The 27,249-nt window shown below is 40.6% G+C and overlaps 2 protein-coding genes across 2 annotated transcripts in view; one reads left to right on the plus strand and one right to left on the minus strand.

Annotated features, from left to right (window-relative positions):
* The window catches only part of itprid2 (ITPR interacting domain containing 2), an 89,410-nt gene extending 71,013 nt beyond the window's left edge, over nucleotides 1-18,397 (plus strand). The window contains exons 13-18 of the mRNA XM_059966791.1: nucleotides 1,656-1,733; nucleotides 3,460-3,587; nucleotides 5,901-6,051; nucleotides 11,862-12,341; nucleotides 15,844-15,956; nucleotides 17,434-18,397. Coding sequence (XP_059822774.1) covers nucleotides 1,656-1,733; nucleotides 3,460-3,587; nucleotides 5,901-6,051; nucleotides 11,862-12,341; nucleotides 15,844-15,951 — 945 coding nt within the window. The 3' untranslated portion in view covers nucleotides 15,952-15,956; nucleotides 17,434-18,397. The remainder of the gene's footprint in view (nucleotides 1-1,655; nucleotides 1,734-3,459; nucleotides 3,588-5,900; nucleotides 6,052-11,861; nucleotides 12,342-15,843; nucleotides 15,957-17,433) is intronic.
* The window catches only part of LOC132392642 (uncharacterized), a 709,726-nt gene that overhangs the window by 365,489 nt on the left and 316,988 nt on the right, over nucleotides 1-27,249 (minus strand). The gene's annotated exons all lie outside the window — the stretch shown is intronic.

The following is a 27,249-nucleotide window of genomic DNA, read 5'->3' on the forward strand; positions in this document are numbered from 1 at the left end:
AAGTTTAATGTACATTTTGTTTTGTAAAGGAAGCTTAAAGTGGGTTCAGAGTTACACATCATTGACATGCTACTGAAGTTTAGACCATTTGAAAGAGAGCACTTGGTGCAAAAACAGGCCCTTCAGTCCATCTAGTCTGTGTTGGCCTGGACTTTTGCCTGCATACCTCTTTCATCCATGAACCTATCCAAGCTTTTCTTAAATGTTAAATGATCCTGCATGTACTACTTCCAATGGCAGCTCGTTGCACACACGCACCACCCTTTAGGTGAAACTTCCCCTCTGATTCCCGGTATATGTTTAACCCCTGACCTGATATTCTTGTCTCAGCAAACCTGGTGTGGAAGCCTGCAAACATTCACCCCCATCTATCTTGTTCTTCGTCAGCCCATCACTCCTACTCGAAGACCAGGCCATTGACAGCAGCTCGTCAGAGTCCTCTCTCCTGGGCTAGTCTTTCAAGTTTTCCAGACGTAGCCCATCTTTTTGGTGTATCCCTCTTCTCCCAGGGATGAGGTCCCAGGAGCTTCTGTTGGCGTTTCTGTAGCACTGGGTTTTTACAGGATGGGGTTGCTAGCCCTATGCCCAACCCTGCTTTTGCAGTCGGACGTGGGACCACGGATGGAGTTCACCCTATCTACATCCTTCCTTCTTAATTTTGTATACCTTTAAGATCTCCTCTCATTTTCATATTTTCCAGGGAATGAAGTCCTAACCTGTCCTAATTCTGGTCTTCATGGTAATGACAGTGTAGCATAGCAGCTCACTTAATGCTTCACAGCACCAACGATCCAGCTTCCCCTCCCAATGCTGTCTATAAAGAGTTTGTACGTTTTCCCCCGTGACTGTGTGCGTTTTCTCTGGGCGCTCCAGTTCCCTCCCACATTCCAAAGATGTATGGTTTATGGCATACTATGTTGACTCCAGAATTATTGTTCAATACATATGTGACAAATAAATCTAATTCTCCTCTCAAGTCCTGACGACATCTTCATAAATTTTCTCTGCTATCTTTTAAGCTTATTGATATCTTTCCTGTAGGTAGGTGACTAGAACTGCTCACAATACTCCAAATTCGGCCTCACCAAAGTCTTATACAACTTTAACGTGATAACTGAACTCCTGTACTCAGTGCCTTGATTTATCGAGGCCAATGTACCAAATGATCTCTTTATGGCCATATCTACCTGTGCTGCCACTTTAAGGAATTATGGATCTGCATTCCTCGTCTCTTTGTTCTTCTGCACACCTCAGTGCTCAACCGTTTACTGTTAAAACTGGTTTGTTGTCCCATTGTGCAATACCTCACAATTGTCTGCATTAAATTCCATCTCCCATTTTTCAGCCCAGTGATCCAGTTCACCTTCCTATCTTTGGTAGCCTTCCTCGCTGTCCAATGCACCCCCTATCTTAGTGACATCCACGAACTTGTTGATCCAGTTTACCACATTATCATCTAAACTATTGATGTAAATGATAAGCAACACAATCAGCACTGATCCCTGTTGCACACAGCTAAGTCACTTATAAATCTCTTAATTGTGATTGTTGCAGTCTTACTTTTAACTGTTCATTATATATTTATATTCAAAACATCTCTTCATTTCTCAGTAATTACATTTTCTTGTTAACCAAGTCATTTGTTTGATTTACAGATCCCAGTCTACCAGGGCACTGACCTTTCATTCCCATACTATCCATCAATGAGGTCGGGCCTTTTACCTATGTATGAAGTAAGTTGTTTTAACTTAAATCTGTTCACATTTGCAGTGTACAAATTTTTATCGCAGCGTCTTTTGGAAATTTTGCAGCTGGTGGATGGAAGTGACATAATAATGTTGGTAATCAAACGTGTTCTGTTATTGTTTAACCAGTGCAACCATTGGGAAGACTAGCCACATGTGTACAGCTGTGCAGGTTCAAATTTTCATCCTAAATGTGTTTCCAGTTGGTGCACCCAGAATGAGTCTTGCCCTGTAGTACCAGGGTAGAGTCATCAGATAATGGTTATTGGAGATGGCCTGGCCATTGTGTGTATAGATGGCATTTGATACCTCTCAGGACAGGAGTGATTGTAACCTTTTGATGCTGTATGCGTGGTGGATTGTTTATATTGCAAATGAGCTGAGTAGCACACTAGCCTTGGCAAACGTTTTCACTCATAATGATAGTTGGGAGAAGTTAGATTTTGTTGTTAAATTGATAGTGACGCCTGTGTTATCTGCAGTTAATTAGTGCTGCTGCGATGTGTTACTGTTAGATCTTCGGAAATGGTATTTGATCCTCTGCCATGGCACGATGTTGCTGAATGTGTACAGTGGATGCAAACTCTACTCAGTCGAGGAAGCGGAACGTTAAAAGCAACTGTTTAATATTACTAATTATAATGATCCAGCTCTGGCAGCTCCATGGTTCAACGTACGACCTGAAATCCTTGCTCCTCGCAGGCATCCATGAAACCCCAAAGAATGAATGTGAGAAAATGTCTGAACCCCGCCCCATGGACAAGCAGCAGCAAAAGCACAACCCCACCTCCTCCCTCACTTGCTCCAGCCAAAGCATCAGCCCCCACCACCCACCATGCAAGCAATAGCAAAGCCCCCCCCCCCCCACCCCCAGAGATAATGATTTTGAGCCCACCAAAAGCTACTGTCCGTCCCAGCGCTTTGACATCTCAGGCAGGCTGTCTCTAACTAGCGAGGGGGAGAGAGTTATCGCCCCTGCCACGGTGAGAGGGAGAGCAACAACGCGCTATTTTAATGCTGCAATCTGCAGTGTTGTTTACTCGAGCTCCACTGACTCAAGGGCCTTCTTTCGACAGCAGCATACGCTGGTGTCTCGCGGTTTCAAATTCCCACAACGCTTCAGTCAGCAACACTGACGAGGAATCGCTCGTCCACAGGGCTGCACCCTGAAGGTGCACGTCCTCCAGGTCCCACCTGCGTATATCAAAAATGCCAAGAGCGGAAACCACCACCATGAAGAACCACAGCTCGAGTGCAGCTGTGGATCTCTGATTCAGGCAGGACCCCAGCCATCTTGAAAAGGAAAAAAAAAAGGAGGGAGAAGATGAACTGGAAGAAGTTACCTAGGTCCATAAAAATGTCTGTCACCATCTTTGGCTCCTCCCACTCAAATTAATTGTTACAGGTCTTTCAAAACTTTATTCAGAAATATATAAGATTTAAAATATTCCACTTATTCCAATATACTTGTTTCTAGATCCTTGGCTGTTTGTTTCTCAATCTTTAATCTAATTGCCCAATTTCCCTGGTGCCTGATGCATTACTTCCCTGATTTGTCAGCTTCCGTGTTCAGCAGTTTTGGGATCTGCACAGGTAAATTTGAGCAATGACAGATGTCATTACACACCTCTGCTACAAAAAAAATCTCTGAGCCAGCAATATTTGTCAGATTTCAGGAGATTAGATGCTAATTTTTTTTTACTAAACTTTTCAGAATACGTATCAAGAACTGCAGATGATGAGAAGAAATCTGAACTTTTTTAGAACACAAATGATGGACTTGGAATTTGTGATGCTGAGGCAGCAAACTATGGTGTATCGACACTTAACCGATGAGGAGAGGTACGTTCTTGCATTCTCAAAATTCATTTTCAATGGAGAAATGTTACTTTCATCTTTCTAATACTATGTTAGAAAGATGAACTATGTTCATATGGAATATGAACATAGTTATATGTTATATGGAACTAGTTACATGGAGCATAGTTACATGTTATATGGAACTATGTTCCATAGTTATTTTTAAAGGATCCATGATTCTTAAAAAATCCAAATCCAGCAGGTAGACTCTGCAAAACTGCTGTTTCTTTTTTTTTTACCAATTTTAAATGTTAGCAGCTGAAGGATGGATTTGAGACAGCATTGTTGAGGCTAGTATGTCATGATGTAGGTTCATTTAAAGAGACAGCAAGTTTCAGTACGAGATGCTGTGTGATCAAGACTTGACTGGATGTTATTGTTGTTGCTGTAGGTTTATGGAATATGATACTCTCTCCATCAAAATTGAGTAATTATTTATTTGAAGGAACCTGCGTTGGAATATTGCAAGTAATTTTCTTCAAGTTCCAAGATCCTATTATGCATTTACTGTAATTTTAGAATGTTTCTATCTTAAGCCTTAAAGGTAGTGCCATATTAACCCAGTGTTCATCATAACTTGTGCTGCCTTTCATTTTTTGTTGCTTTATTCCTTTCTAATGTCAAAGAGATTAGATAAAGATGAGCTTTATTTGTCATATGTACATTAATACATAGAGTGAAATGTGTTGTTTGTGTCAACAGCCAACACAGACCAAGTATGTGCTGGGTGAGCTTGTAAGTGTCCCCATGCTTTGGGCACTGACATAGCATGCCCACAATTTACTAAACTGTATGTCTTTAGAATGTGGGAGGAAACCCATGCGGTCACAGAGAGAACGTACTAATTCCTTGCAGACAGCGGGAGGAATTGAACCTAGTTTGCTGGTATTATTAAGCATTACACTAATTGCTGTGCCACCATGTTGACCTCACAGGTCACAGGAAGAGTACAAACTCTTCCTGTTTCCTGTAACTTTAAGTCTTCATCCCAGTTCCACACTAGTCACCTACTACACTGTTACAATAAGGCCCAATACAAACATGATGAACCACACCCCATCTTTAGATTGGACAGATTGCAGCCTTCCAGACTCGATATAAAATTCTCAAACTTCTGATAACTTGATTTCTTTGTATTAGGACCAGCCATCTTCATTGCAAGTCATCTATCTTTATTGTGCCCGCGAATCGAGTTCAATTCCCACTGCTATCTGTAAAGAGTTTGTTACATTCTCATCGTGACTGAGGAGGTTTCCTCAAAGTGCTCCAGTTTTCTCTCATAGTCCAAAAGCATACAGTTAGTGCAGTTTCTTGCCCCCCTCTATGAGCATAACCTGACCAGCTATGAGCCGTGAATCACTGCACAATGTCACCCTCTAAATGCCTCATTAACCACCCCAATCTCCACAGCCTGTCGTGGTTAGGTTGGGGCCAAAACTCTCTGCATCTTCTGTGCAGCTTTTACACAGACCTGATTTCTCTTTCCCAGTTCCGATGAAGGCACATTCAGCTACTTCTCTTTCTGGCAATGCTGCCGGACCGGCTGAGAGTTTTCAGCTTTTGCTGTTTTTAAGTATGTAATGTCTTGTTATCAAAACTGTTGGTATGTGAGCTAACAACAACACACACAAAATGCTGGTGGAACACAGCAGGCCAGGCAGCATCTATAGGGAGAAGGAGTCCTGACGAAGGGTCTCGGCCCAAAACGTCGACAGCGCTTCTCCCTATAGATGCTGCCTGGCCTGCTGTGTTCCACCAGCATTTTGTGTGTGTTGCTTGAATTTCCAGCATCTGCAGATTTCCTCGGTATGTGGGCTGCTCGTTTTAGAACTGTTGCTAAATTTGAGCTTGCTCAGGTTGTAAAACTTGGCTTTGAATTGTGATTTTTTTTATGAATATATGGTGACACTTAGGGCAACCCCCAGCACATCCTTGGGCGTGTTGGTTGTTAACACAAACAACACATTTCACTGCATGTTTCGATGTACTTGTGATAAATAAATCTTCATCTGAATCCAAAACCCAGAGCCACACAGATCGGCTGTAGGTAAGTTGGTACCTCTTGTTTGTCTCCATCAGAGGCTGTTTATCAAATTGCTGCATAGATGGAAATGCAGCACTTCAGAAAGAAAAACAGAATTGAGTGCCCTGTTGGATATTCCTGGAGATACAAGTGTGCCATTGACTTGTGAGGTGGTGCAACATATACCTCTGTACTAATTCACTGAAATCTAAATCATTGCATTTTCTGAGTACCGAGACTTGAAAAACCAGATAATTTCTTCTGTGGGGCAGGCAAGAAGCTGACCAGCTGCAGAGCCTTCGGAACTGCGTTCGCATGGAGCTGCAGGAGTTGGAGCTCCAGTTGGAGGAACGATCGTTTGCTTTGGAGGAGCAGCTCAAAGCCCCGAGCCAGTGTTCGATGTTCAGGCCACCATCTCATGGGGTGAGTTCAATAAACTTCATTACAGACGCAGTGAAACAAAGTAAAACACACACATGTTGCTATGATGAAAAAGATGTCCAGATTTATTTACTTTTTCACTGATTTCCTCCAGCTCCTGTTTTAACTACATTTTAAGCTGAGAGGGAGTTTTTTTAGGCAGTATTCCAAATCGGGACCCAAAGACAAAATGATAAACAACCCTGAGAATGGATTGGTGGAAAGAACTGACATTTCTTCTTTTGATGTAGAACTACCAAGGACAGCAAAACTTTTTTTTAAGCTTTGGCAGCCTCTCTGTTTAACTAAAATAATTGAAGTAACCTTGTGTGTGACTTTCTCATTACCGTTTCTGATAAGCATTCGCACTTTGTTGACTCACCTCACTTCTCTTCCCCCTCCACTACCTTTGCCTGGCTGCTCCGTCACCTAGCAGTCCTCACTGATGCTCTCTCCAGTGGTCACCCTGCTCGCCACCCTCTGCAACCCCCACCCGATCCGCCGTGCCCACCCAGGATGAGTCCCATCAGGTCCGTGCTGGGTACAATGTGAGCGATCTCATTACAGGGGTGCCCTCTGTAGCAAAACAGCAATGATATCACGGACCGCTGCATTTGCCCTGGGTAGACTGGTGATGGAAGTGGTTGCCTTTTGTGATGGTTCACTCACTGCTTGTCACAGACCCAGTCTGACACAACTGCCTCAGACAGTGCTGCCAACTTTTGGTGATGGTGATTGAAGATCCCCACCCTCCGTGCGTTGTTCTGAACGTTGTTTAGCACCGAGGAAAGCCAGCGGCTGAGGGAGGACTCTGGGCACGAGGCAGGGGAAGGATTGCTTGCCCACGTTTGACCAGTGCAGTGGCACTTCATGGGGTTGAGAGTTGTTTCTGAGGAATGCCAGGATCACTCTCTCCCACTTGAACCCACAATGCACTGTGGGTCTTCCTGCCAATAGAGAGCGCACACCTTTATAAATTTAAATGAAAGGTCTGGTGTGTTACTGAAAAGACATAAGTCTCTGAGTACAACTATGCCAGGCTATTGCTAGACCAATCTGTGGCACAGCTCACCCAAGCTGGGCAAAATTAGACAGCTAATCCACTGACGCTTGCGCAGAAGACAATACCGGAAATGATTTTGTTGTGCAAAATTTGCTCCTGGGTGGCCCACTTGGTTTTAATTTAATTTTGTTCAAGTGAGTCGTCCTCCTCTAAAGTAAGCATTTTCTGGTTCTTCTGTATCACAGGAAGTGTACACTAATAATGCAGATTGCATGTCTTCCTCCACTCTCAATGTAATGGAACCAGTAAGTATGCTGGATTTTTGCTGAAGGGTGATAAATGCAAACTCCTCTAAAGCACACTGCCACGTGGTGCGGAAATGCTGTGTCTTTTATGGACTCTATTACCCCAGATTAAGTGTATTCTTCTACTGTGGTTAGCATCTTACTGCGCCTGAGGGTTTATAAATTCCCGTGGTGTAACTTCAACTCTCATTTGGTCAATCTGCCTTCTTACTTGCATCGCTGAATGCTACAACTTTTCATTAGTCCTCAAGATTGCAAGTTCAGAATCAGATTTAAAATCACTGGCACATATTGTGAAGTTAGTTGTTCTGCTGCATTAAGTATACATTATATATTAAGAAATAAATAAGTAGTGCAAAAAGAGAGAGATAAAATAACGAGGTGGTGTTCATGGTTTCACAGTCCATTCGGAAATGTGACGGCGGAGGGAAAAAGTTGAATGTGTATCTTCAGGCTCCTGTACCTCCTCCTTGATAAGAAGAGAAGAGGGAATGTTCTGGGTGATAGGGGTCCTTCATGATGGAAGCCACCATTTACAAGCATCGCTCCTTGAAGATGCCCTGGATGCTGGGGAGGCTAGTGCCCATGATGGAGCTGGCTGAGTGTAACTTTGCCCCACGACACCAGGGGTCGATGCAATCGGTTGGAGTGCTTTCTGTGGCATATCCGTAGAAATTTGTGAGTGCCTTTGATGACATCCCAATATATCCTCAGACTCCTAATATAGCCACTTTTGTGCCTTCTTTGTAATTGCATCAATATGTTGGGCCCAGAATAAATCTTCAGAGATGAATATACAGGAACTTGAAACAGCTTTCACTTTCCACTAATTATGCATTGATGATGACTGGTGTGTGTTCCCTTGACATCCCCTTTCTGAAGTTCACAATCAATTCCTTGGTCTTACTGACATTGAGTACAAGGCTGTTGTTGCTACACCACATATTTTAGCTGTCTATCTCACTACTCTACACCTCCTCTGCACCATCTGAAATTCTGCCAATCGTTGCGTCATTGGAAAATTTATAGATGAAGTTTGAGCTGTGCCCAGCCACACAATTGTAGGTGCAGAGAGAGTAGAGCAGTGGGCTGAGCATGCATCTTTGCGCAGCACAATGCTTATTGTCGACGAGGAGAAAATGTTACTTTCGATCTTGTTCTTCAGTGAGGAAATCAAGGATCCATTTGCAGAGTGAGGTACAGAGGACCAGGTTTTGGAGCTTGTTGATCAGAACTGGGGGTATAATTGTGTTGAACACTAGGCTTTAATCAATAAACAGCAGCCTAACATGGGTATAACTATTTTCCAGGTGATCCAAGGTTGAGAGAAGAATCAGTGCGATTGTATCCACTGAAGACCTGTTGTGGTGATAAGCAAATTGCAGCAGTTCCAGGTCCCAGCTTAGGCAGAAGTTGATTCTGGCCATGACCAACCTCCTAAAGTACTTCATCACAGTAGATATGAGTGCCACTGGGCGGTAATCATTGAGACAGCTCACCTTGCTCTTCTCGGGCATTAGTATGTCTGCCGCCCTTTTGAAGCAGATGGGAAACTCCGACTGCAGCAGTGAGAGAGTGAAGATATCCTTGAACACTCCCACAAGTTGGATGGCACAGGTTTTCAGAGCCCTATCAGGCACACCATCAGGACCTGATGACTTGTGAGGGTTCACCCTCTTGAAAGATGTTCTGATGTCAGCTTCTGAAACAGAGATCGCAGGGTCACCAGATGCTGCAGGGGTTCTCAGTTTTATTCCTCCTTTCAAGGTGTGCATAAATGGTGTTGCGCTCATCTGAGAGTGAAGCATCACAGCTTAACAGGAAGTAATGACCTGCACACTCTGCCGGAACAGACCTGCATAAGATTCCATTTCTCATCTCAATGGGAACTGCCTCTTTTTTTTGCTCTTAAAATAGCTTTTTGTAGGTATATGTGGACTTCTTGTATAATTCTAGGTCATTAGTCTTCAATGCTCCAGAACTAGCCCTCAGTAGACTACATATCTCCTGGTTCATCCATGGCTTTTGGTTTGGGTATGTCTGATACCTTCTCAAAGGCACACAGTCATCCCCACAGGTCTTGATGAAGTTGGTGACAACTGTGGCGTTTTCTAGAAGAATCCCTGAATATTGCCCAGTCGACTGACTCAAAGCAGTCCTCTAAACATTCCTCCACCTCTCTTCACAATACCTTCTAGGCCCTCATGTCTGGTGCTGTGGTCTTTAGTTTCTGCTTATTCGTTGGGAGTAGAAGTACAGCCAGGTGACTGGACTTTCCAAAGTGTGGCTGGGAGATGGCACGGTAGCATTATTGATGGTGGTATAACGGTGTTGATCAAGTGTGTTGGCTCCTCTGGTTCCACGGGTGATACGTTGGTGGTTATTGTTCAAAGTCTTCTTCAAGCTGGTCTGTTTGAAATCCTCACACTGATAAGGAAGGCATTTTCGTGCCTGCTGATTATGTTGTTCAGCTCCTCCAGTGCATGGCTGGCATTGGCCTGGGGTGAAATGTACACTGCTACCAGGATGATGGCAGAATAAGAAAACCTCGGCTGATAAAAAGGATGACGTTTGACAGCTAGATGTTGCAGGTTGGGTGAGCAGGACAGACAGAAATGCCATGTCTGCACCATGATGAGTTCATCATAAAGCATACTGCACCTCCTTGTGGAGAATGCTGTAGCACTCTATCTAAAATTGCTGGTGTGAAACATATTTCTGTGAAGCAAAGTTACAGCAGCCCCTGATGTCTGTCTAGTACAGCAGTCTTGCACTGAGGTCTTCAGTTTTACTCAACAGAGACTACATTTGCCAGCATGGTAGACGGGATTGGGGGTCTAAAGCCCCTGCATTCCAATTGTACCTGCAGACCAGCTTGGCTTCTGCACTTCTGTTTTCTTAAAAGGCAACTGCACTCTTGACCTGAGTCTACAGCCCAGGAGTTGTCAATTTTGAGTATCAAGTGATTTTTTTGAAATGTCTTAATGTTGCTCACTGAAATGACCAGCTATATTAGTCCTGAATAGGAAATTATTTTATGATTCCCATTGGAGCTACAGACAGATAGTCACCCCTTACTGGCATCAACCTCATGAAAAATGTTGACTCACGTCTCTGGAAAATGCTGTCAGTTATAGGTTCCAAATATCTTTCTATTTCCATGAGTGTATATTTCTGTTAATCACTCATTCAGTGAAAGTGTTTACAAGGTATGCAGCGCCCTCTTATTGAAAGTTTTGAAGATGGGGATTGTCAGCTGCTGATCTAGGAGAACGAAATCTCTGGTCTCAAACCTGCGCTGCTTTGCGACTCAGCTGGAAGGCTTTGGGAGTAAACCCCGAGGAAATATCCAGAGCTGGAGTACCTAAAGCACTCCTACATTGAGTTCAATGCTGACTGGCAACTTCTGAGTGCCATTAGTGACAAACTGTAGTCTCTGCCGTTCCTTTAGATTCATCAGCTTCATGGAGAGGGGGAGCCTGCTGCATGGGCAACAGTGTGGTCTCCATATTGTGTATACAGCTAGGATGTAACATCTGTGGTTGACCCTGAACAACAGAGTGCCCCTCGTTGATCAATTATTACTATAGGAGTGCAGAATTTTATCAATTGTTAGGTGTTATTAACTCAGCTAGATAAGTACTTGTGGATAGTTAAGTATATTTTATTGGTCCTAATAATATATAAAAACAAAAGTGACATTTTCAGCTTTCCAGTCAGTCAATGTAAAGGTGGTGGTTATTTGACTAGATTTTTCCAAAGATTTATTGTTCAATTGGCTAGCTTCAATATTTCTGCATCATTGCGCTAATAAATAGAGTATGTTTATTTAGTTTGGTCACTGCTGGGACCAATTAGACAGTTCTTTTAAAGAGCCAACAAAATGGATCCAACAGCCTTATTTGTAGTGGAGGATTATATATAGCTGTGATAGTGGTGAAATAGTGTAGTTTACCTTTACTTCTCCAGAAAAATATCTCAAATGCTGTAGAACAACAACAATTCTAAGTCACAAAAGCGGAATTTTAAATGAAACACAGTAAAACAAATGACTGAAAGTTTTTTTTAAAGCTTCTGATGCTTTGAGGGGAGAAAATCCAACTGCTCTCTAAACTAATCATACAAGTATAATTCCATTGCATAGCAGGAGATAGAATCAATATTAACGTTAGTGCATTATTAACAGTCTAACCAGATGAAAGCTTTACTTTGTCATAAAGTAATGAATTAAAGATGTAGCTTTAGTTATTACAATTTTAGGGTTGTAGATGCTCCTTCTGAATATAAATATTTTTCATTTTAGAAATCTCAAGGATTATTTTCCATTTACTTGCGTGAAATTGTGTACCTTGATGCCTGCTGTTATAGCGCACATCAAACAAAATGAAAATAAAACACTGCATTAAGTAGGCTTGTTATGCTTGTTGGCAGGAAGAACAGTTAAGCAATGTAATGTTTTCAGTATGAATGTTGATTGAGCTATTTTGACTTTGATTAAATTCCAGGTGTCTGAGCTCCTGAGAGAGCAGTCACATCTCCGATCTGAACTGGGTTTCTCTGAACAAATGGGTGAAGAATATGATTACCCACACTCTTACTGTGGCCACTACACTAACCTGGAGTCAGTTTCCCGCTCCTCAAGCCCAGGCTGGATGTCCAGGTGTTCAGCACCGGGCTCTTTAAGTCATGGTCCTGCGAGCACACCAACCACTACTGCACCACATGGGAAGCCAGCGAACCAAGCTACCTCAACCCAACTGCAGGGCAAACAAGTGTATCGCTCTTCAGTTTCGCTGACTCCCTCAGCACCATCACGAGCTTCCCTGGGGGAGCCACTTACAGAAAATAGATCTTCATCAGGAATTGTGGACCAAAATCCATTAAGCCAGACATCTGAACCTACTGTTGCTACAGCATCCTCTCCATCTAATGGAGCAACAAGCCCTATCGTAGATTATCCAGAATTTCACAGTGTTCTGCAAGAGGTTAGTGATCAATTATTTCAGAAAAACCACTTACTAGGTTAAAATGATTCCCTGAAATTGGTTGAGGTGTCACTTGTGCATTACCAATATTATAGATCACTCAAAGGGTTCTACAAGGGTGGGTGGCAATTGGGTCAAGAGGGATTAAATGGTGGGCAACATCTCTCTAAGATGGTTATAGTTACAAAATGTCCATTGCTGGTCAGGAATGATATTTTGATAGGGTGAATTTTCTTCTTGATTTTTCATAAAACATGGAATATTTCCGGAAGTGTTTTTTTTAAATTATTTTTACTTTCAAGTAAAACATTTGCAATCTTATTTGTTCCACTTAAGAGCATGTAAGGAATTAGTATTAAAGAGCTGAAGACATAATAATGATACAGTTGGAAATGCAGCTCATAGCCTGAGTATGGGGGCAGGTCACAGGCACTGAATTGTGAAGATTGGAAGGGCAGAAGCTTGAGAAGCATCTACTGTTTTTTTTTTCTAATCTCATGAGGTTCCATAAATAATTTGAAAGAAATATTCACTGTTTTTTGTAAATAACGCTTTGAAGGTGAGAAATTTAGACCATGCAACAGATCTCTATTTTAGTGACAAGGATTTTTACATTTTATTTCCACATCACTTTGAAGGGATGGGTTTATTCCAACGATTCCCAACCTTTTTTATGCCACGGAGCCCTACCATTAACAGAGAGGCCCATGGACCCCAGGCCGGGAACCGCTGGTCCTGTTTTTGAGACTGACCCTTGCAGTTCTGTTTGAGCAATTCACTGCATTGTATCCTTCTATAAGGGGTAGGTTCTATCCCTTCTGATACAAGGCAAATGATCTCCTTACTCATTGTTCCATCCTTCATTTTGTTTCCAGCTCCCAAATGCTTTCCTTATGATTTGAGGTTGGGCAAAGTTAGATACAAAATCGGAATCAGGTTTACTATCACTGACATATGTTGTGAACTTTAGTGTTTTGCTGCAGCAGTTTATTGCAATACATAATTTAAAAAATCTATAAATTACTATTTATAATTTACCATATCGCTGTGATGATTGTACGCTCTAGTATCAATTGTTTGGTGACAATGAAGTAAAGTATATATACTACATATATTGCTATATATAGTTAAATTGAATGTGTAGTGCAAAAAGAGCAAAAAAAATGAGGTAATATACATGGGTTCATTATCCATTCACAAATCTGATGGCGGTGGGGAAGAAACTATTCCTAAAACATTCAGTGACTGCCTTCAGCCTCCTGAACCTCCTCCTAGAGGTAGCAATGAAAAGAGGGCATGACCTGGGAGATAGGGTCCTTACTGATGGATGCTGCCATTTTAAGGCATCACCTTTTGAATATGACCTTGATGCTGGGGAGGCTAGTGCCCATGACAGAGATGGCTAGGTTTGCAAATTTCTGCAGCTTTTTGTGATACTGTGTAGTGGCCGTCCATACCAGACGGTGATGCAGCCGGTTAGAATGCTCTCCATGGTAGATCTGTAGAAATTTGCAAGAGTGTTTCATGAGATACCAAGTCTCCTCAAATCCCTAATGCAATATAGCTGCTGTCATGCCCTCTTTGTAATGGTGTCAATATGTTGGGCCCAAGAAAGATCTTCAGAGATGCTGACATCCAGGAACTTGAAACTACTCACACTTTCCACTGCTGATCCCTCAACAAGGACTGGTGCATGCTCCCTCGACCTACACTTCCTGAAATCCACTATTACTTCCCCGGTCTTACTGATGTTGAGTGCAAAATTGTTGCTTCAACAACAATCAACTAGTTTTATCTCACTCCTGTATGCCTCTGAAATTCTGCCAACAACAGTTGTGTCATTTGCAGATAGCGTTTGAGCTGTGCCTAGCTACATAAGCATGAATGTTAGGAGACTAGAGCAGTGGGCTAAGCACACATCCTTGAGGTGCACCAATATTGATTGTCAGTGAGGAGATGTTAATTCCAATCTGCACTGACAGTGGTCTCCTGATGATTAAGTCAAGGATCCAGTTGCAGAGGGTGGTACAGAGGCCCAGGTTTTACAGCTTGTTAATTAGTACTGAGGATATGATGGTGTTAGTGGAATAGAACTTTGGAAGCAACATACTCCACAACATTGTTAGATTTACATTTTCTACAGTTCCCATCCATTAATAGCTAAAAGAAAATGAGATTTATGTGGCAAGAGCTAGATGCTTTTCTGAGGATTAGGAAAGTAAGGTGGAAGGTATCACATCCTGTTAAATGTGCACACTAGAACTTCCTAGTTCATCTAGGATCCTTCCTGTCCTTAATCTCCTCAGCTGTCTTGTTTGTGACACCAAGGTGATCCTGAGATGATGTAGTCCAGAAGGTTCTTCTCTTCAGAAGTCAAAAATGAGGCAAAGTATCTTGGTTGCAACCATTTTATTAGTTGTTCATCATAGTGATGATGAGACCTCACCATACTCATCTGGTGAGACCGCACTTAGAGTATCGTGTTCAATTCTGGTCACCTCATTATAGGAAGGATGTGGAAGCTATGGAGAGGGTACAGAGGAGATTTACCAGGATGTTGCCTTGTTTGGAGAACAAGTCATATGAAGCAAGGTTAGCAGAGCTGGGCCTTTTCTCTTTGGAGCATAGAAGAATGAGAAGGGATTTGATAGAGGTCTACAAGATTATGAGAGGCATAGATAGGGTGGATAGCCAGTACCCATTTCCCAGGGCACCAATAGCAAACTCCAGAGGGCATACGTACAAAATTAAGGGAGGGAAGTTTAGGGGAGACATCAGGGTTAAGTTTTTTACACAGAGGGTTGTGAGTGCCTGGAATGACTTGCTAGGGATGGTGGTGGAGGCTAAAACATTAGGGGTATTTAAGAGCCTCTTAAACAGGCACATGGATGAGAGAAAAATAGAGGGTTATGGGGTAGTGTGGGTTTAGTACTTTTTTAAGGATTATATGGGTCGGCACAACATGGAGGGCTGAAGGGCCTGTACTGTGCTGTAATGTTCTATGGTTCTATAGTATAGGCCAGACAGGGTTAACCTGCACCAGCAAGTAAAAGAGTAACAAAGGAACTTGGGCATATGCTTTTCCCTGCATATGCCAAACTGGTCTGAATCAATTTAGAAAGGACACTTGTGACCGGGGACTGTCTGAGTCACATGTTAGCATTGTGGTCAAAGGAACTACTGAAGTATGAAACCAAATATATTACAAGTTACTAAAAATTGATTGACAAACAGGTGATTATACAAACCTATAAGCAGGTTTAAAGAGAGCTAAAACTACAATTAAAATAATAATCGGGACTCTAACCAGCACCTGCCAGAGGTGTCCAAAGGGAAATGCTACCAGATTCTTGCGAGTAGCTACCTGTTTTCACCTGAATGCAGGAATGTCCAGTAATGCCTATTACATGGAGAAAGATTATGGGATTTTTGGAATGTTATAGTGTTATGTGAGTCGAGTAGCAACCATATTACTGATGGAATTTATCTTTGTCCCCACCAGATAAAGGAATCAATTGTTGGCGAAATAAGGCGGGAAATTCTGAGTGGACTTCTAGCTGCGATATCACCAGCTGGTAAAGATGTTGGGCATAAGGAAGAGAAGATGTGACCACAGTGAGTAACTAGCAAAGTTCTGATGAAAGATGCTGGAATCCTGATGTAGAAACAAGCTTTTAGAAATATCTGCTGGTCATTTGGAATTGGAGGTGTTTTGTTTTTAATTTAAAAGATTAAAAAAATTAAACCCAAATAAAATAAGATATTGAAATAGATTTTTGGCACCCCACAATCCATAAAACTAAATCTAGATATGTAGTTATCATAGTTATCACAGAAGAACAGACCCTTTGGCCCAACTCATCCATGCTGGTCCCAGTTGTTTGTATTGGTCTATGTCACTCTAAAGCTTCTTATCCATATACCTATTTTTCCAGCAGTTAGTTGATGTTAGTATCGGTTAAGTTAAAGTCTATCCCGAGCCTTATAGGCTCATCAGGCTGGTGCTTATGCTAGCTTCCGTGGCGCAACTGAAGCGCCTGAGAGTACGAGACCCCCCCCCCCCCCCACCCGGATGGGATGCCAGTCTATCGCGAGGTTAACCCCCAACATTTTGCCGGGTGGACTGGAACAATGGGTGGTTAAGTGCCTTGCTCAAAGACACAACATGCTGCCTCAGCTAGGTCTCGAACTCACAACCTTCTGATCGCTAGTCCAATGCCCTAACCACTTGGTCACACACCACTTGTTAGTGTAATTTTTCCCATTTTTTTTAACCACTGAAACAGTTGAAGCCAGGTCATTAAATATATTTAAGAAAGGGGAGATATTCTTAAAGTAAAAGAGATCAAGTGATTTAAGGGTAGGTATCATCAAGAACAAAGTATGAATTTAGATCAGCACTGATATTGAATGATGGAGCAGGCTAAAAGCATGAAATGACCCACAGTTGTTTGTTTTATGTTAATAAATTTTTATTTTGGATTTGCAGCTTTTGTACTAATTTTAAGTCTAGCAGGGCAATCCACTGAAACAGAGCATTTTGATTATTTCCATAGATTCTAAAACAATATTGATGGAATGAATTGAGTACAATCTCCAATTGTTGAATGTTTATGCCTGCCTTCTGGAAAATAAAGCACCATTATGTGAGGACAAGTGTTCAGTCAGTCCACCTTTTGAGACTGAAAAGATGCATTCATGATCTATTTGGGTTATGATTCAGTGAGCTAGAAGACTCATTGACTGAGTAAAGGTGGATTCCTTTCTACCACATTGGGCAATCACACAATTTGGAGGCAGTGCATGAAATGGAGCTAAGGTAGATCACTAATGATAGGATGAATTACAAACAATGGAGTAGGTCTGAAGAGCTAGAGGGTGTACTCTTGCTCCTGGTTATGATTTTACATGTTGATACTGTTGCCCTATACATAGATCCAGGTTATTGAGAGTTAACAGTCTTAGAACTGAGATATTTGATCCAAATTTGTAATTTGTGATGAATTGTACTACTTGAAGTCAACACAAAAAAAGTCCTTTTTGTAATCTGGTTTGAATTTTAAATATTTTGATTTTTGCTTGATATTTTCAGGGAGGAATTGCTTGTTTCTGAAGAATGTATCTTCGGCCCAACAAAATGAATTTCTCTACTTGGTTTACTAGCTTCTAACCACATTTACTGGTTGAAGTAGCCTTTCATAATCATTCAGCTCGGATGTTCAGAGTTTCAGGAGGCACTGCTAATTCAGAGATGGATTGCGTTTTATCTAGGTAGCATTCCGAAATCTACTTTGTATGTTGATTAATTTCTTTTTTGTGTTTATTACTTCTTGTAACTCAGTGTCTTAAAAGTGATTTAACACACCTAATAGTCAGACGTAGTAAATAAAACAAATTTGTTATAGTGTTTGTTAGTGGCCTGCTGTTGGGGACTTAACACCTACATTATGTGATAAGATTAAAACTTGAAATTCTGCTTTTACTTAATTACTTATAGGTTATGTGTGCTGTAACATTTTCATAGATGTTAATTTAACATTTTCTTCCTGAAGCACTGACCTCTGTGAGGTACTTCCTGTGCAATACCTGTAATACACAGCAAACTTGAAAAGACTAGAGAATCGTTACTACTGTTTATAATCACAACACTCTCAATATCTGTGAAATGTTCAATGTACTGCATGTTAAGAAGAAAAAAGTCTTATGTCATTTGGTCTTTAAAAAAAAGAAGTGAGGATTTAAAGAATGAAAAAGTGTCTATCTGAATGCCACAAACTGATTTAAAGGTGGTCTTACACTGTATTTTATATATATATTTAATTCATTTGAAAATTTTGGATTTATTTGATAATTTTGAATAGGATGGGTTGGGATTCATAAGTACTTCAAGTGCCTAAAACTTTTTTTCTAAATATGTACTTGGTATAAATGTATGATACATATTTACTAAAATATTTCTTCTATTATGGATTGTATGCTGAAGAAAATTGTATAATAGTTTAACTTGGGATGCATGTGGAATATATTGAAATCACTAATAAATATTTATTTTAACTATATAAGGCTGGATTTTTTCCTCTCTAAAAATTAAACCTGTTCTGTTTAACCTATTATGTGGCTTTTCCAGAATAATGTCTCTCTGCTGCATGTTTAACATGTCTAGGCACTTGGCTTGTGTGTGGGCACAACACTTCAGGAGGGAGCGATGTCAGTGCGATACAATTCAGACAAAATATATTCTAGTGCTCTCTCCTTCTGTTGAGTCACAGTTTTTTCCAAGCTGCAAACAACTTTGAACTAGTGGTTGTGTCTAACAAAATATCATCATTCAATCATATTTCTGCAGTCTAGCAACCTCTGCTGTCATTGCCGAACAGGAACTCAATGAATGCAGCCATGTAAGTACAGGAGATACGGTAGAATGCTGTAGAGAGTGGCTTGCTCCTGACTCTCCACGTCTTTTCTATATCGAATGTAATTTGGGACCATGATGAATACTCTCACTGCTTGGATGACAATCAAAAAATCTACCTCTCAGAACACAGAATCCTTATCTAGAATCCTAAATGTCTGCTGTACGGATTCTGTAGGATATTTGTACTATACTGTGGAGTATTACACAGCGCACTTAGATTAAAAACATCAGGAGAAATGTCCTTTTACTTTTGCAATTGAAGCCTGGTACATATATCAATTGTCAACCACTGACACAGTTTAGTCTTGAATTGTTGAATAAACTTACCATTTAGTATACATGAGCCACAGACAAGCGTACATGAGTACAGAGCAACCCATCCGAAGACAGTATCTCACATGCCACTTAGAAAATGCTCACATTTCATCCAAATCAGAGAAGGAAATGTTCAATGTTCCAAGTAAATTTATCATCAAGTAACTCACCATATACAACCCGAGATTCATTCTCTTGCAGGCAATCACAATAAATACAAGAAACGCTACAGAATCAATGTAAGAGCGCACACAACAGGGCGGACAATAACCAACATGCAGAAAAAAACCGAACTGCTCAAATACAAGAAAAGAAATAATAATAAATAAATATCAAGAATATGAGAAGAAGAGTCCTTGAAGATGAGTATATTGGTTGTGGGATAGTTCAGTGTTAGGGTGAGTGAAGTTATCGCTCTGCTTCAAGAGCCTGATGGTTGAGGGGGTAAGAACTGTTCCTGAACCTGGGGTGCAGATCTTGAGGCTCCTGACCATCGTAATGGCAGCAGTGAGAGGAAGTGAGTTTAAGGGCCCATAGATCTGACTGCAAATCTGCCTATTCTTTTTGAGTCTAATTGTACTCTTCTTGTCAAAAGAGCTTGGTGTATTGTGTGTGAATAAATGACTTAAGTGTGCTTAGCTGTACTATAGTGCAGTTGAAATGAGTGGAATTGTGCAGGGTTGTGGGAAGGAAACACATTTTAACTATCAGCCTTGTTCCATATGAAATCCACACCTTCCCTGTTCGGAAAGATTCACTGGCTATAACCAGCAAAGCTCTGACCACTGTCACCCACCTTAACCTAGTACAACAAAGGCAACCTCTTAGATCCGTACCCTCTTCCCATTGTGCATTAATGTCAGCTTCTGTATTGGAGTGTTTAGGTCTGAAAAAAAATGAATGATCTGGATTAAAGGCGAAGGAGGTGTTCTCCTTCAAACCTAGAAATTGTTTGAAATGACCAACATTTGAATACTTGACAAACACCAGCCTAAAGGAAAATCAAATTAGGTTCTATTTATTGCATGTCTATCTGTGGGATTTTCCAGTTTTCATTATATTTTGTTCACCTGCATAAGTATATCCAGATTTCCAAACTAGTTAAGTAGTTGTGAAGGCTTTTGAGCTGTTCCTAATGGTGCTAAAAGTTATGTAAATCCAGTCACTCATTACTAATTCTACTGAGCCTTTGGGGCGACACCCACAGAAATTATTCTAATGTATGAAATAACTATTTAAAAAAATAAACTAAACGTCTATAACATTCAATCAAGGGTGTGAATTATTTTATTTATCAAAATCAAATACTCTGGGGGTGGGGGTGGAATCTGTTTTCTGTCACTAAAGTCTGCATAAATATCAGTAACAGTCTTCGTTTTGCTCTCAGAATGCTGCATGGAGATTTCAAAATGCCCTTATGTGCAGACCCACTCAGATCAGTCACATTTGTCTATGGGATATTTTGGTCAAAGGTGACATAGGGTGCAAGAGTAAGGATGTAGGTAAAAATTGGAAAAATCAACAGATGTTTGTATTTATGTGAATGAAAATGATTTGTGAAAGGAGGGCAGAATCAAAAGTACATTGTGATTAATACAAATTTGGATCTATTTGCGCATTATTGCCAATTTATATTTTAATGTAAGTTGATTCTTCCTATTCCGAAGTGTTTCCGATTTCAGATATTTTCAGATTTCGGAATATATGATGTACAAAGCTTAGGAATGCCATCATTTCCGACTGAATTTATGTGCTGCCAGTCAGGCCTCTTTGTCTTATCATATATATGTAATTAACAGTAAAAATTATTACTTACCATTATTATAATGAAAGCATAATGTGTGCAGAGAAACAAGTGCCTCACAGCAGCATCAGGAGAATACCTGATTCAGTTGTTGAACAGCAACAAAAAATGACAGGCTCTCAGTCTCCACCTATGACACTCATGTTTTGAATAAAATGTTACAGCACACTGTATTTCTATTTTAATTTATATTAGGTTTATGTAAGGTATAAAAACAATCAGCATTGTAGACTTGTTCTGGTGTTAGATTTTCATCAGCGACGATCTTCATAAACTTATCAATGCATTTCTCTGCTGCACTTTATCTTCTATTTTTTAAATCTTTAAAAATGTGATGCCTGCTGAATGTTCACAATTACTTTCAATTTTCAGCTTGTCATGATAGATCTTTTCTTGTTTCATGATCAGCTTACCGTTAAGTGGCATATGTTCACTCTGACACTTTCAATACATGATCGATTTCTTCATTTTTCACTTTATGCAGTTTTTCTGTTTTTCATTAACTTCTGTTCATTAAATATGTGAAGTCACTTCTCAGGACTGTGAGACTTGCCTGTAAACCTTCCAAGTGCCTCGTGACATCATCTCAGCACTCAAAAGAATTGCCGATTTCAGAATTTTTCAGATTTTGGCATTTTGGATAACCTGTAATTGAAATAACCTGTAATTGAAAATATTCAACTCATTGGTATATAAATCAGGAAAAAAAGGTCCATTGATCCATAAGTGAAAACCATACAATTTAAGTTCTCATGAGATCCATTAAATCTGTCCTATTCGAAGCTCTAATTAAAATATGATATTGAATGAAGTCGTGACCTGAAGTTCTACATTTTGTGTCCTGAAACTAAGTTCCTAATGCTAATTGTGAAGAAATCATTCGTGAATTTTGGAAGAAAGAAGTTTTACCATTTGAATACTGATACTAGCAGCCCCAAATACTTAGAAGGCATTAGAATAACACTATTGACCATTAATAGCCTGAAGCCAGGACCATACCTCATTCAAAGTGGGTGCAAACATTTTCTGTTGTAGAAATTCAATTTCAAGGCATATCAACTGCAGACAAGGGACTATTATGGGTAAGTGATTGTCCCTTAGGTTAGACAAATGACCTCATGTTCTGTGATTACTTTACGCAAGAGATCACTTCTCTAACCTGAGGGCCAATCCTGTGGCCCCTGGAGAAACCTTATGACTACAGTAATCAATTGCAGTCTCCATGTGTATTCTATGTGATGATGATTAATGATGAAGTTTTGCTTTATCAGGATGGTTACTGGAAGGGGTGGAGGATAAGGGACATAACTGACATGTCTAATTTTCTCTTGGTAAGTAGACCTGCTGTTGTTGCTTTTAATCTGATGGGTTTTGTCTCAGTGATATACCCTTGTGCAACAACCTGGGTAAAGTGTGGGCATCTGCTGCTCTGTTTATTGTCTGCAAGTCACATGCCTGAACCATTAATAATTTCACAACTGATGTCTGGGAAGAATGCTGAAGCTCAAAATGGCGGAGTGCTATCAAGTTGACATAACTTTGGCTGTTGGTTCTGATTTCTGGGTTACAGGAGGAAGCAAACTGCAACATCAAACATCTTGAACAGTACAAGTTGTTGTGATGAAAACTGCCAGAGTGAAGGGAATGAAAGTCTATTTCTGATTGAAAAGGCGTTGCTGGGAACATTCTGTTCGTACAGAAAATGACTCCCCAGCATCACGCTTCCTTAGCCTAACGCAATTTGAAAATATAAATCAGAAGGCATAACAGAAAGACAACGTAGAGTTTTACATCAAATGGAAGGGGCATCCCATAACAACTCAAGGCCTTACCATGTAAAATGGCAGAAAATGCAACTGATCTGGAAATGCATGGAACTGACATTCTGTGACAAAAGTCCCTGCTCCTTGTTGGCAAAATATAAAAGGTTTCCTGCAGTATCTTTACTAATGTTAACTGATAAAGCACTATAATTCACTCTTTCTTGGTGGAATGCTACTTCTGGAGTACATTTTTTGGAGAGTTTACCAGAATTGTCACTTTTGGTTTATTGACTTCTTTAAATACACCTTTTGTTTAATTTTCCTCCTAAACTTGGCAAACCCTCCTGTAAGTTCAAGCTCATCCATTTTTCACTTCTGGATAGCAGAATGTTCCAGTTTTAAAATAGCTTATTTATCAAAACAAAGGCATTAATTCAGGTAGTGTGACCCATCAGCACTTCTGTAAAATAGAATGCAAGTGAAAGCTTTGCAAGCACATCTGTAAACTTCAGCTGCCTAGCTGCATCTGCACGATGCTTTCAGTTTAGTAATTAGGATTTACTGACGGCTTAAAAAAAATCAGCTGTCAAATTTGTGATGTCTGTGTAAGTGTGATGTGTATTTATTGTCAAGTGGTCCATGCATGGTATACTTGCTGAATTGACTAAATGAGATGCACGTCTTCTAGCAGCTCTCTTTTAAACAGAGTTAAACTATGGAAATAGGCCATTCAACCCTCCAAGTCTGTACGGGCTAATTAAGTTCTACTTATACAAATGTTAGTACTCATGGGCTCCTATGCTGTGGCATTTCAAGTCTTAATTTTGAATATTGATTCATATCCACATCCTACACACCATTTATGAGGGTTTAAAGAATTAAACTTGAATGAATGAAATATTAATGATTCCTAGCAAGTAAACCTCCCTGTGGTAATGTTGTAGCAACACACACAAAATGTTTGGGAAACTCAGAAAGCCGGGCAGCAGCCATGGAAAAGAGTAAACAGTTGATGTTTCAGGCCAAGACCCTTCATCAGGACTGAGAAAAAAGATGAGAAGTCCAAGTACGAAGGTGAGAGGAGGGCAGGAAGAAATACAAGGTAGTAGATGATAGTGAAACTGGGAGAAGGGGAGGAGTGAAGAGCTGGGAAGCTGAAAGGTGAAAGAGATAAAGAACTGGAGAAGGGGGGTATCTTTTGGGAGAGGGTCGAAGACCATAGAATAAAGGGAAGGGGGAGGAGCACCAGTGGGAGGTGATAGACAGGTAAGTAGATGAGGTGAGAGAGAGAATGGGAGTGGTGAAGGGAGAATACAGACTACCTCAGCTAGGGAGGCTCCAGGGCAAGTATATTGGGTAAAAACTGGCATAGGTTTCAGGGAAAAGAGCAAGCAGATATGGTGTCATCAGTAGAAAAACCACAGATGTGGTAGGCATTTGGGTCAGGAAACTCCCAGTGGTTTTGGCAGTTAGTAAGTTCCACCAGAAAAGTCAGTGTGGTTATCTTGCTGAGACCGAGTTTGTAGTCAGTGAACAAACAAACGCTGGAAATTGGGGAAGTTTCACACCTTCTGGTGTGACCAAAGTTTTGGTGGGAACACCAGTGAAAGGAAATAGGTGTTCAGAATTAAGTTGCCCCTTGGAAGCTCTGGTGTACATAAAAGGGTGTGCAAGCCTAACAGTAAATACAAAGAATGCATGTGAATATTCGCAGATGAAATAATACAGTGGGAAATGATGGTCCTGTTCTATATCAGACTGCAAGGGAGCCATTCATTCAAGAGCAGTGAGTTCCCAAGTTTACCCTTTGTAAGAAAATATTTTAACACCAAGGAAGGCAGAAGAAATTTCGTTCAGGGAAGGAGCACAAAAGTTACAGGATCTTTTCAATTCTAAAATGTATGAATCTGTAGAGACCTACAAGTTCACAATTAGGACATGTGAGATTGGGAAGATTCATAGCAGCCATAGTATCTGGTTTTGGCACCAAGACCATGTACTTGGTGACACAGTTGTCTCTAGTTTAACTGACAAGTGAACTTGATCCCAGTGACAATATCTTGTGATTCATTTTACGTAGCAGATCACATTGCCTATATGGATGGCACTGAGAAATGTTAAAGAATTTTTGTCACATGGTAGTAGTTGAAAGCTATGGTTCCAAAACAGAGTGGGTGCACATGATTGAGGATGGAACTATTGAGATGGATATAGTGAGATACATCTATCAAGTGTATCACTTTAAAAGGAGATATGTTTTAACTGTCAGTAAAAATGGCACAATTTTTCAGCAAACATCTAAAGCCACGTTTATTAACTTGAGCAAATCTAGTGCAGTGATTTCTTCACAAAATGGACCAAAGAATTGTTGGTGAAGTACTGAGGATACAGGTATTGCCGTGGTATTTAGTTCGTTAGTCAATGTCTCGTTATTAAACCTGTTTACTTACAAAACTGAACAAGCCCACATTCTACAATACAATGCTGAGTTGCTTATGACTCCAAACATTACCGAACCATATCTTTGTCTTCTCCCAATAGCCATAGAATACAGAAAACCATACAAGTAGTTGAAAAGAAGACATCAATCCCACCCCCGCTCAAAAACACAAGAAACAAAAACTTGCAACTCCTCAACACCCCCAACCTCTCCATTGCACTAAAACTAACAGACCATCCAAAGCCCCCAGGCTGACAATCCGCAACTAGAATGGCACGAACAAGATAGGACTGAAAGAAGCCAAAATGAAATGCAGTTAGATTGAACAACAGGCCAATTCAAAATCTCAGAATTTCGATAACATCTCGAGAGCATCGGGACCCGGCAGCCCCTTCGACAGCAATGAATCAAACTATTTGTCCCTCTGACAGCAGCAACTCGAACCAGTGGTCTCTCCGAGGGCAGCAACATGAATGAGAGGCCTCTCCAAGTACCGCTTGCTCTCTGCATTTGCCTTGATGTTTCAATCTTTATCGATGCTTTAATCTGCGAGAAATGTAGTCGATCATGGGCCCTCCTCTCGTCTCTGAGCCTCTCCTTGTGGTAGCTTGTGCCCCCATTTCTCTCCTGGAGTTCTTTCGGGAACAGCAAAGTACTATCTCACTTGATCCTGTGTGAAATATGCAAGAGAATATTGAGGAGTTGCATGATTATAAAAGCGTTCTAGAAGTTAGTTCGATGGAGGCTGTGGATAAATTTGCACATCTGGGTTACGAAGTGACACCTTTCTTAAGTCAAGAAGAGTGAATTTCAAAATATTGAACAGTCTTTGATCTGTGGTAGTATTGGTGGTTAAGGCATATCAAGGGAACTGATGCAAGCTGTAATAAACTAATAACAGGACCAAGCTTAACCCAATCAGGCTTGTTTTCCCAATCAATAAGAAAATGGCTGATCCAATCTTGACCTCAGCACCATTCTCCTCTCTCCCCAGACCCTTCAATTCTTCAATTGTTCAAATATTTATCAATCTATTCAATGATTCCACCTCCATGGTTCTTTGAGCACGATAATGTGACAGACTCTGGACTCTGAAAGATAAGCTAAAAGATCTGGAGGTAGATAAACTACATCACCTAAACCAGATGGACTAAACCCCAGGATTCTGAAAGAGGTAACTGAAGAGATTGTGGAAGCATTAATTCTGACCTTTCAATAATCACTAGCTTCTGGAATAGTCCCAGAGGTCTAGAAAATGGCAAATGGCACTTTACTCTTTAAGAAGAGAGGGAAGCAAAAGACAAGAAATTATGGACTTGTTAGCCTGATTTCAGTGGTTGGGAAAATGTTAGAGTCATTAAGGATGAGATTTTGGAGGTACTTAGAGAGACATGATAAAATAAGCCGAAGTCAGCATGGTTTACTGAAGGGAAAATCTTGCCTAACTATTCTGCTGGAATCTATGAGGCAATAAGAAGGATATTCAAGGGAGTGTCAATGAATGTTGTGTACTTGGACTTTCAGAAAGCCTTTGACAAGGTACCACATATGAGGCTGTTAAACAGGATAAGAGCCCATGGTATTAGATGAAAGAGACTAGCATGGATAGAAGATTGACTGAGTTGGAATAAAGAGGCCCTTTTCTGTTGGCTACCAATGCTAGCGGTGTTCTGCAGGTGTTGGTGTTGGGTCTGGTGCAACTCAAGTTCTGTGTTAATGATCTGGATGACTGAACTAATTGCTTTATGTCCAAGTTTGTAAATGATTCAAAGATAGGTTGAGGAGCAGGTAATGTTGAGGATTCAGGTAGTTTGCAGACTTACTTGGTTGGACAGATTAGGAAAATTGGCAAAGATGTAGCATATGGAATATAGTGTAGGGAAGTGTATGGTCCTGTACTTTGGTAGAAGAAATAAAAGTGTAGACTATTTTCTAAAGGGGAGCAAATTCAGAAATTGGAGGAACAAAGGAACTTGGGATTCTCTACAGGATAACTTGAAGGTTGAGTTGGTAGTAAGGAAGGCAAATTCATTTCAGGAGGACTAAAATATAAAGACAAGGATGTAATGCTGAGGCTTTATAAGGCATTGGTCAACCCACATTTGGAGAACTGCAATCAGTTTAGGGCCCCAAATCTAAGGAAGGATGTACTGGTATTGGAGAGGGTCCAG

This window comes from Hypanus sabinus, chromosome 4 (assembly GCF_030144855.1).
Source record: "Hypanus sabinus isolate sHypSab1 chromosome 4, sHypSab1.hap1, whole genome shotgun sequence".
In the NCBI taxonomy this organism is placed as follows: Eukaryota; Metazoa; Chordata; class Chondrichthyes; order Myliobatiformes; family Dasyatidae; genus Hypanus; species Hypanus sabinus.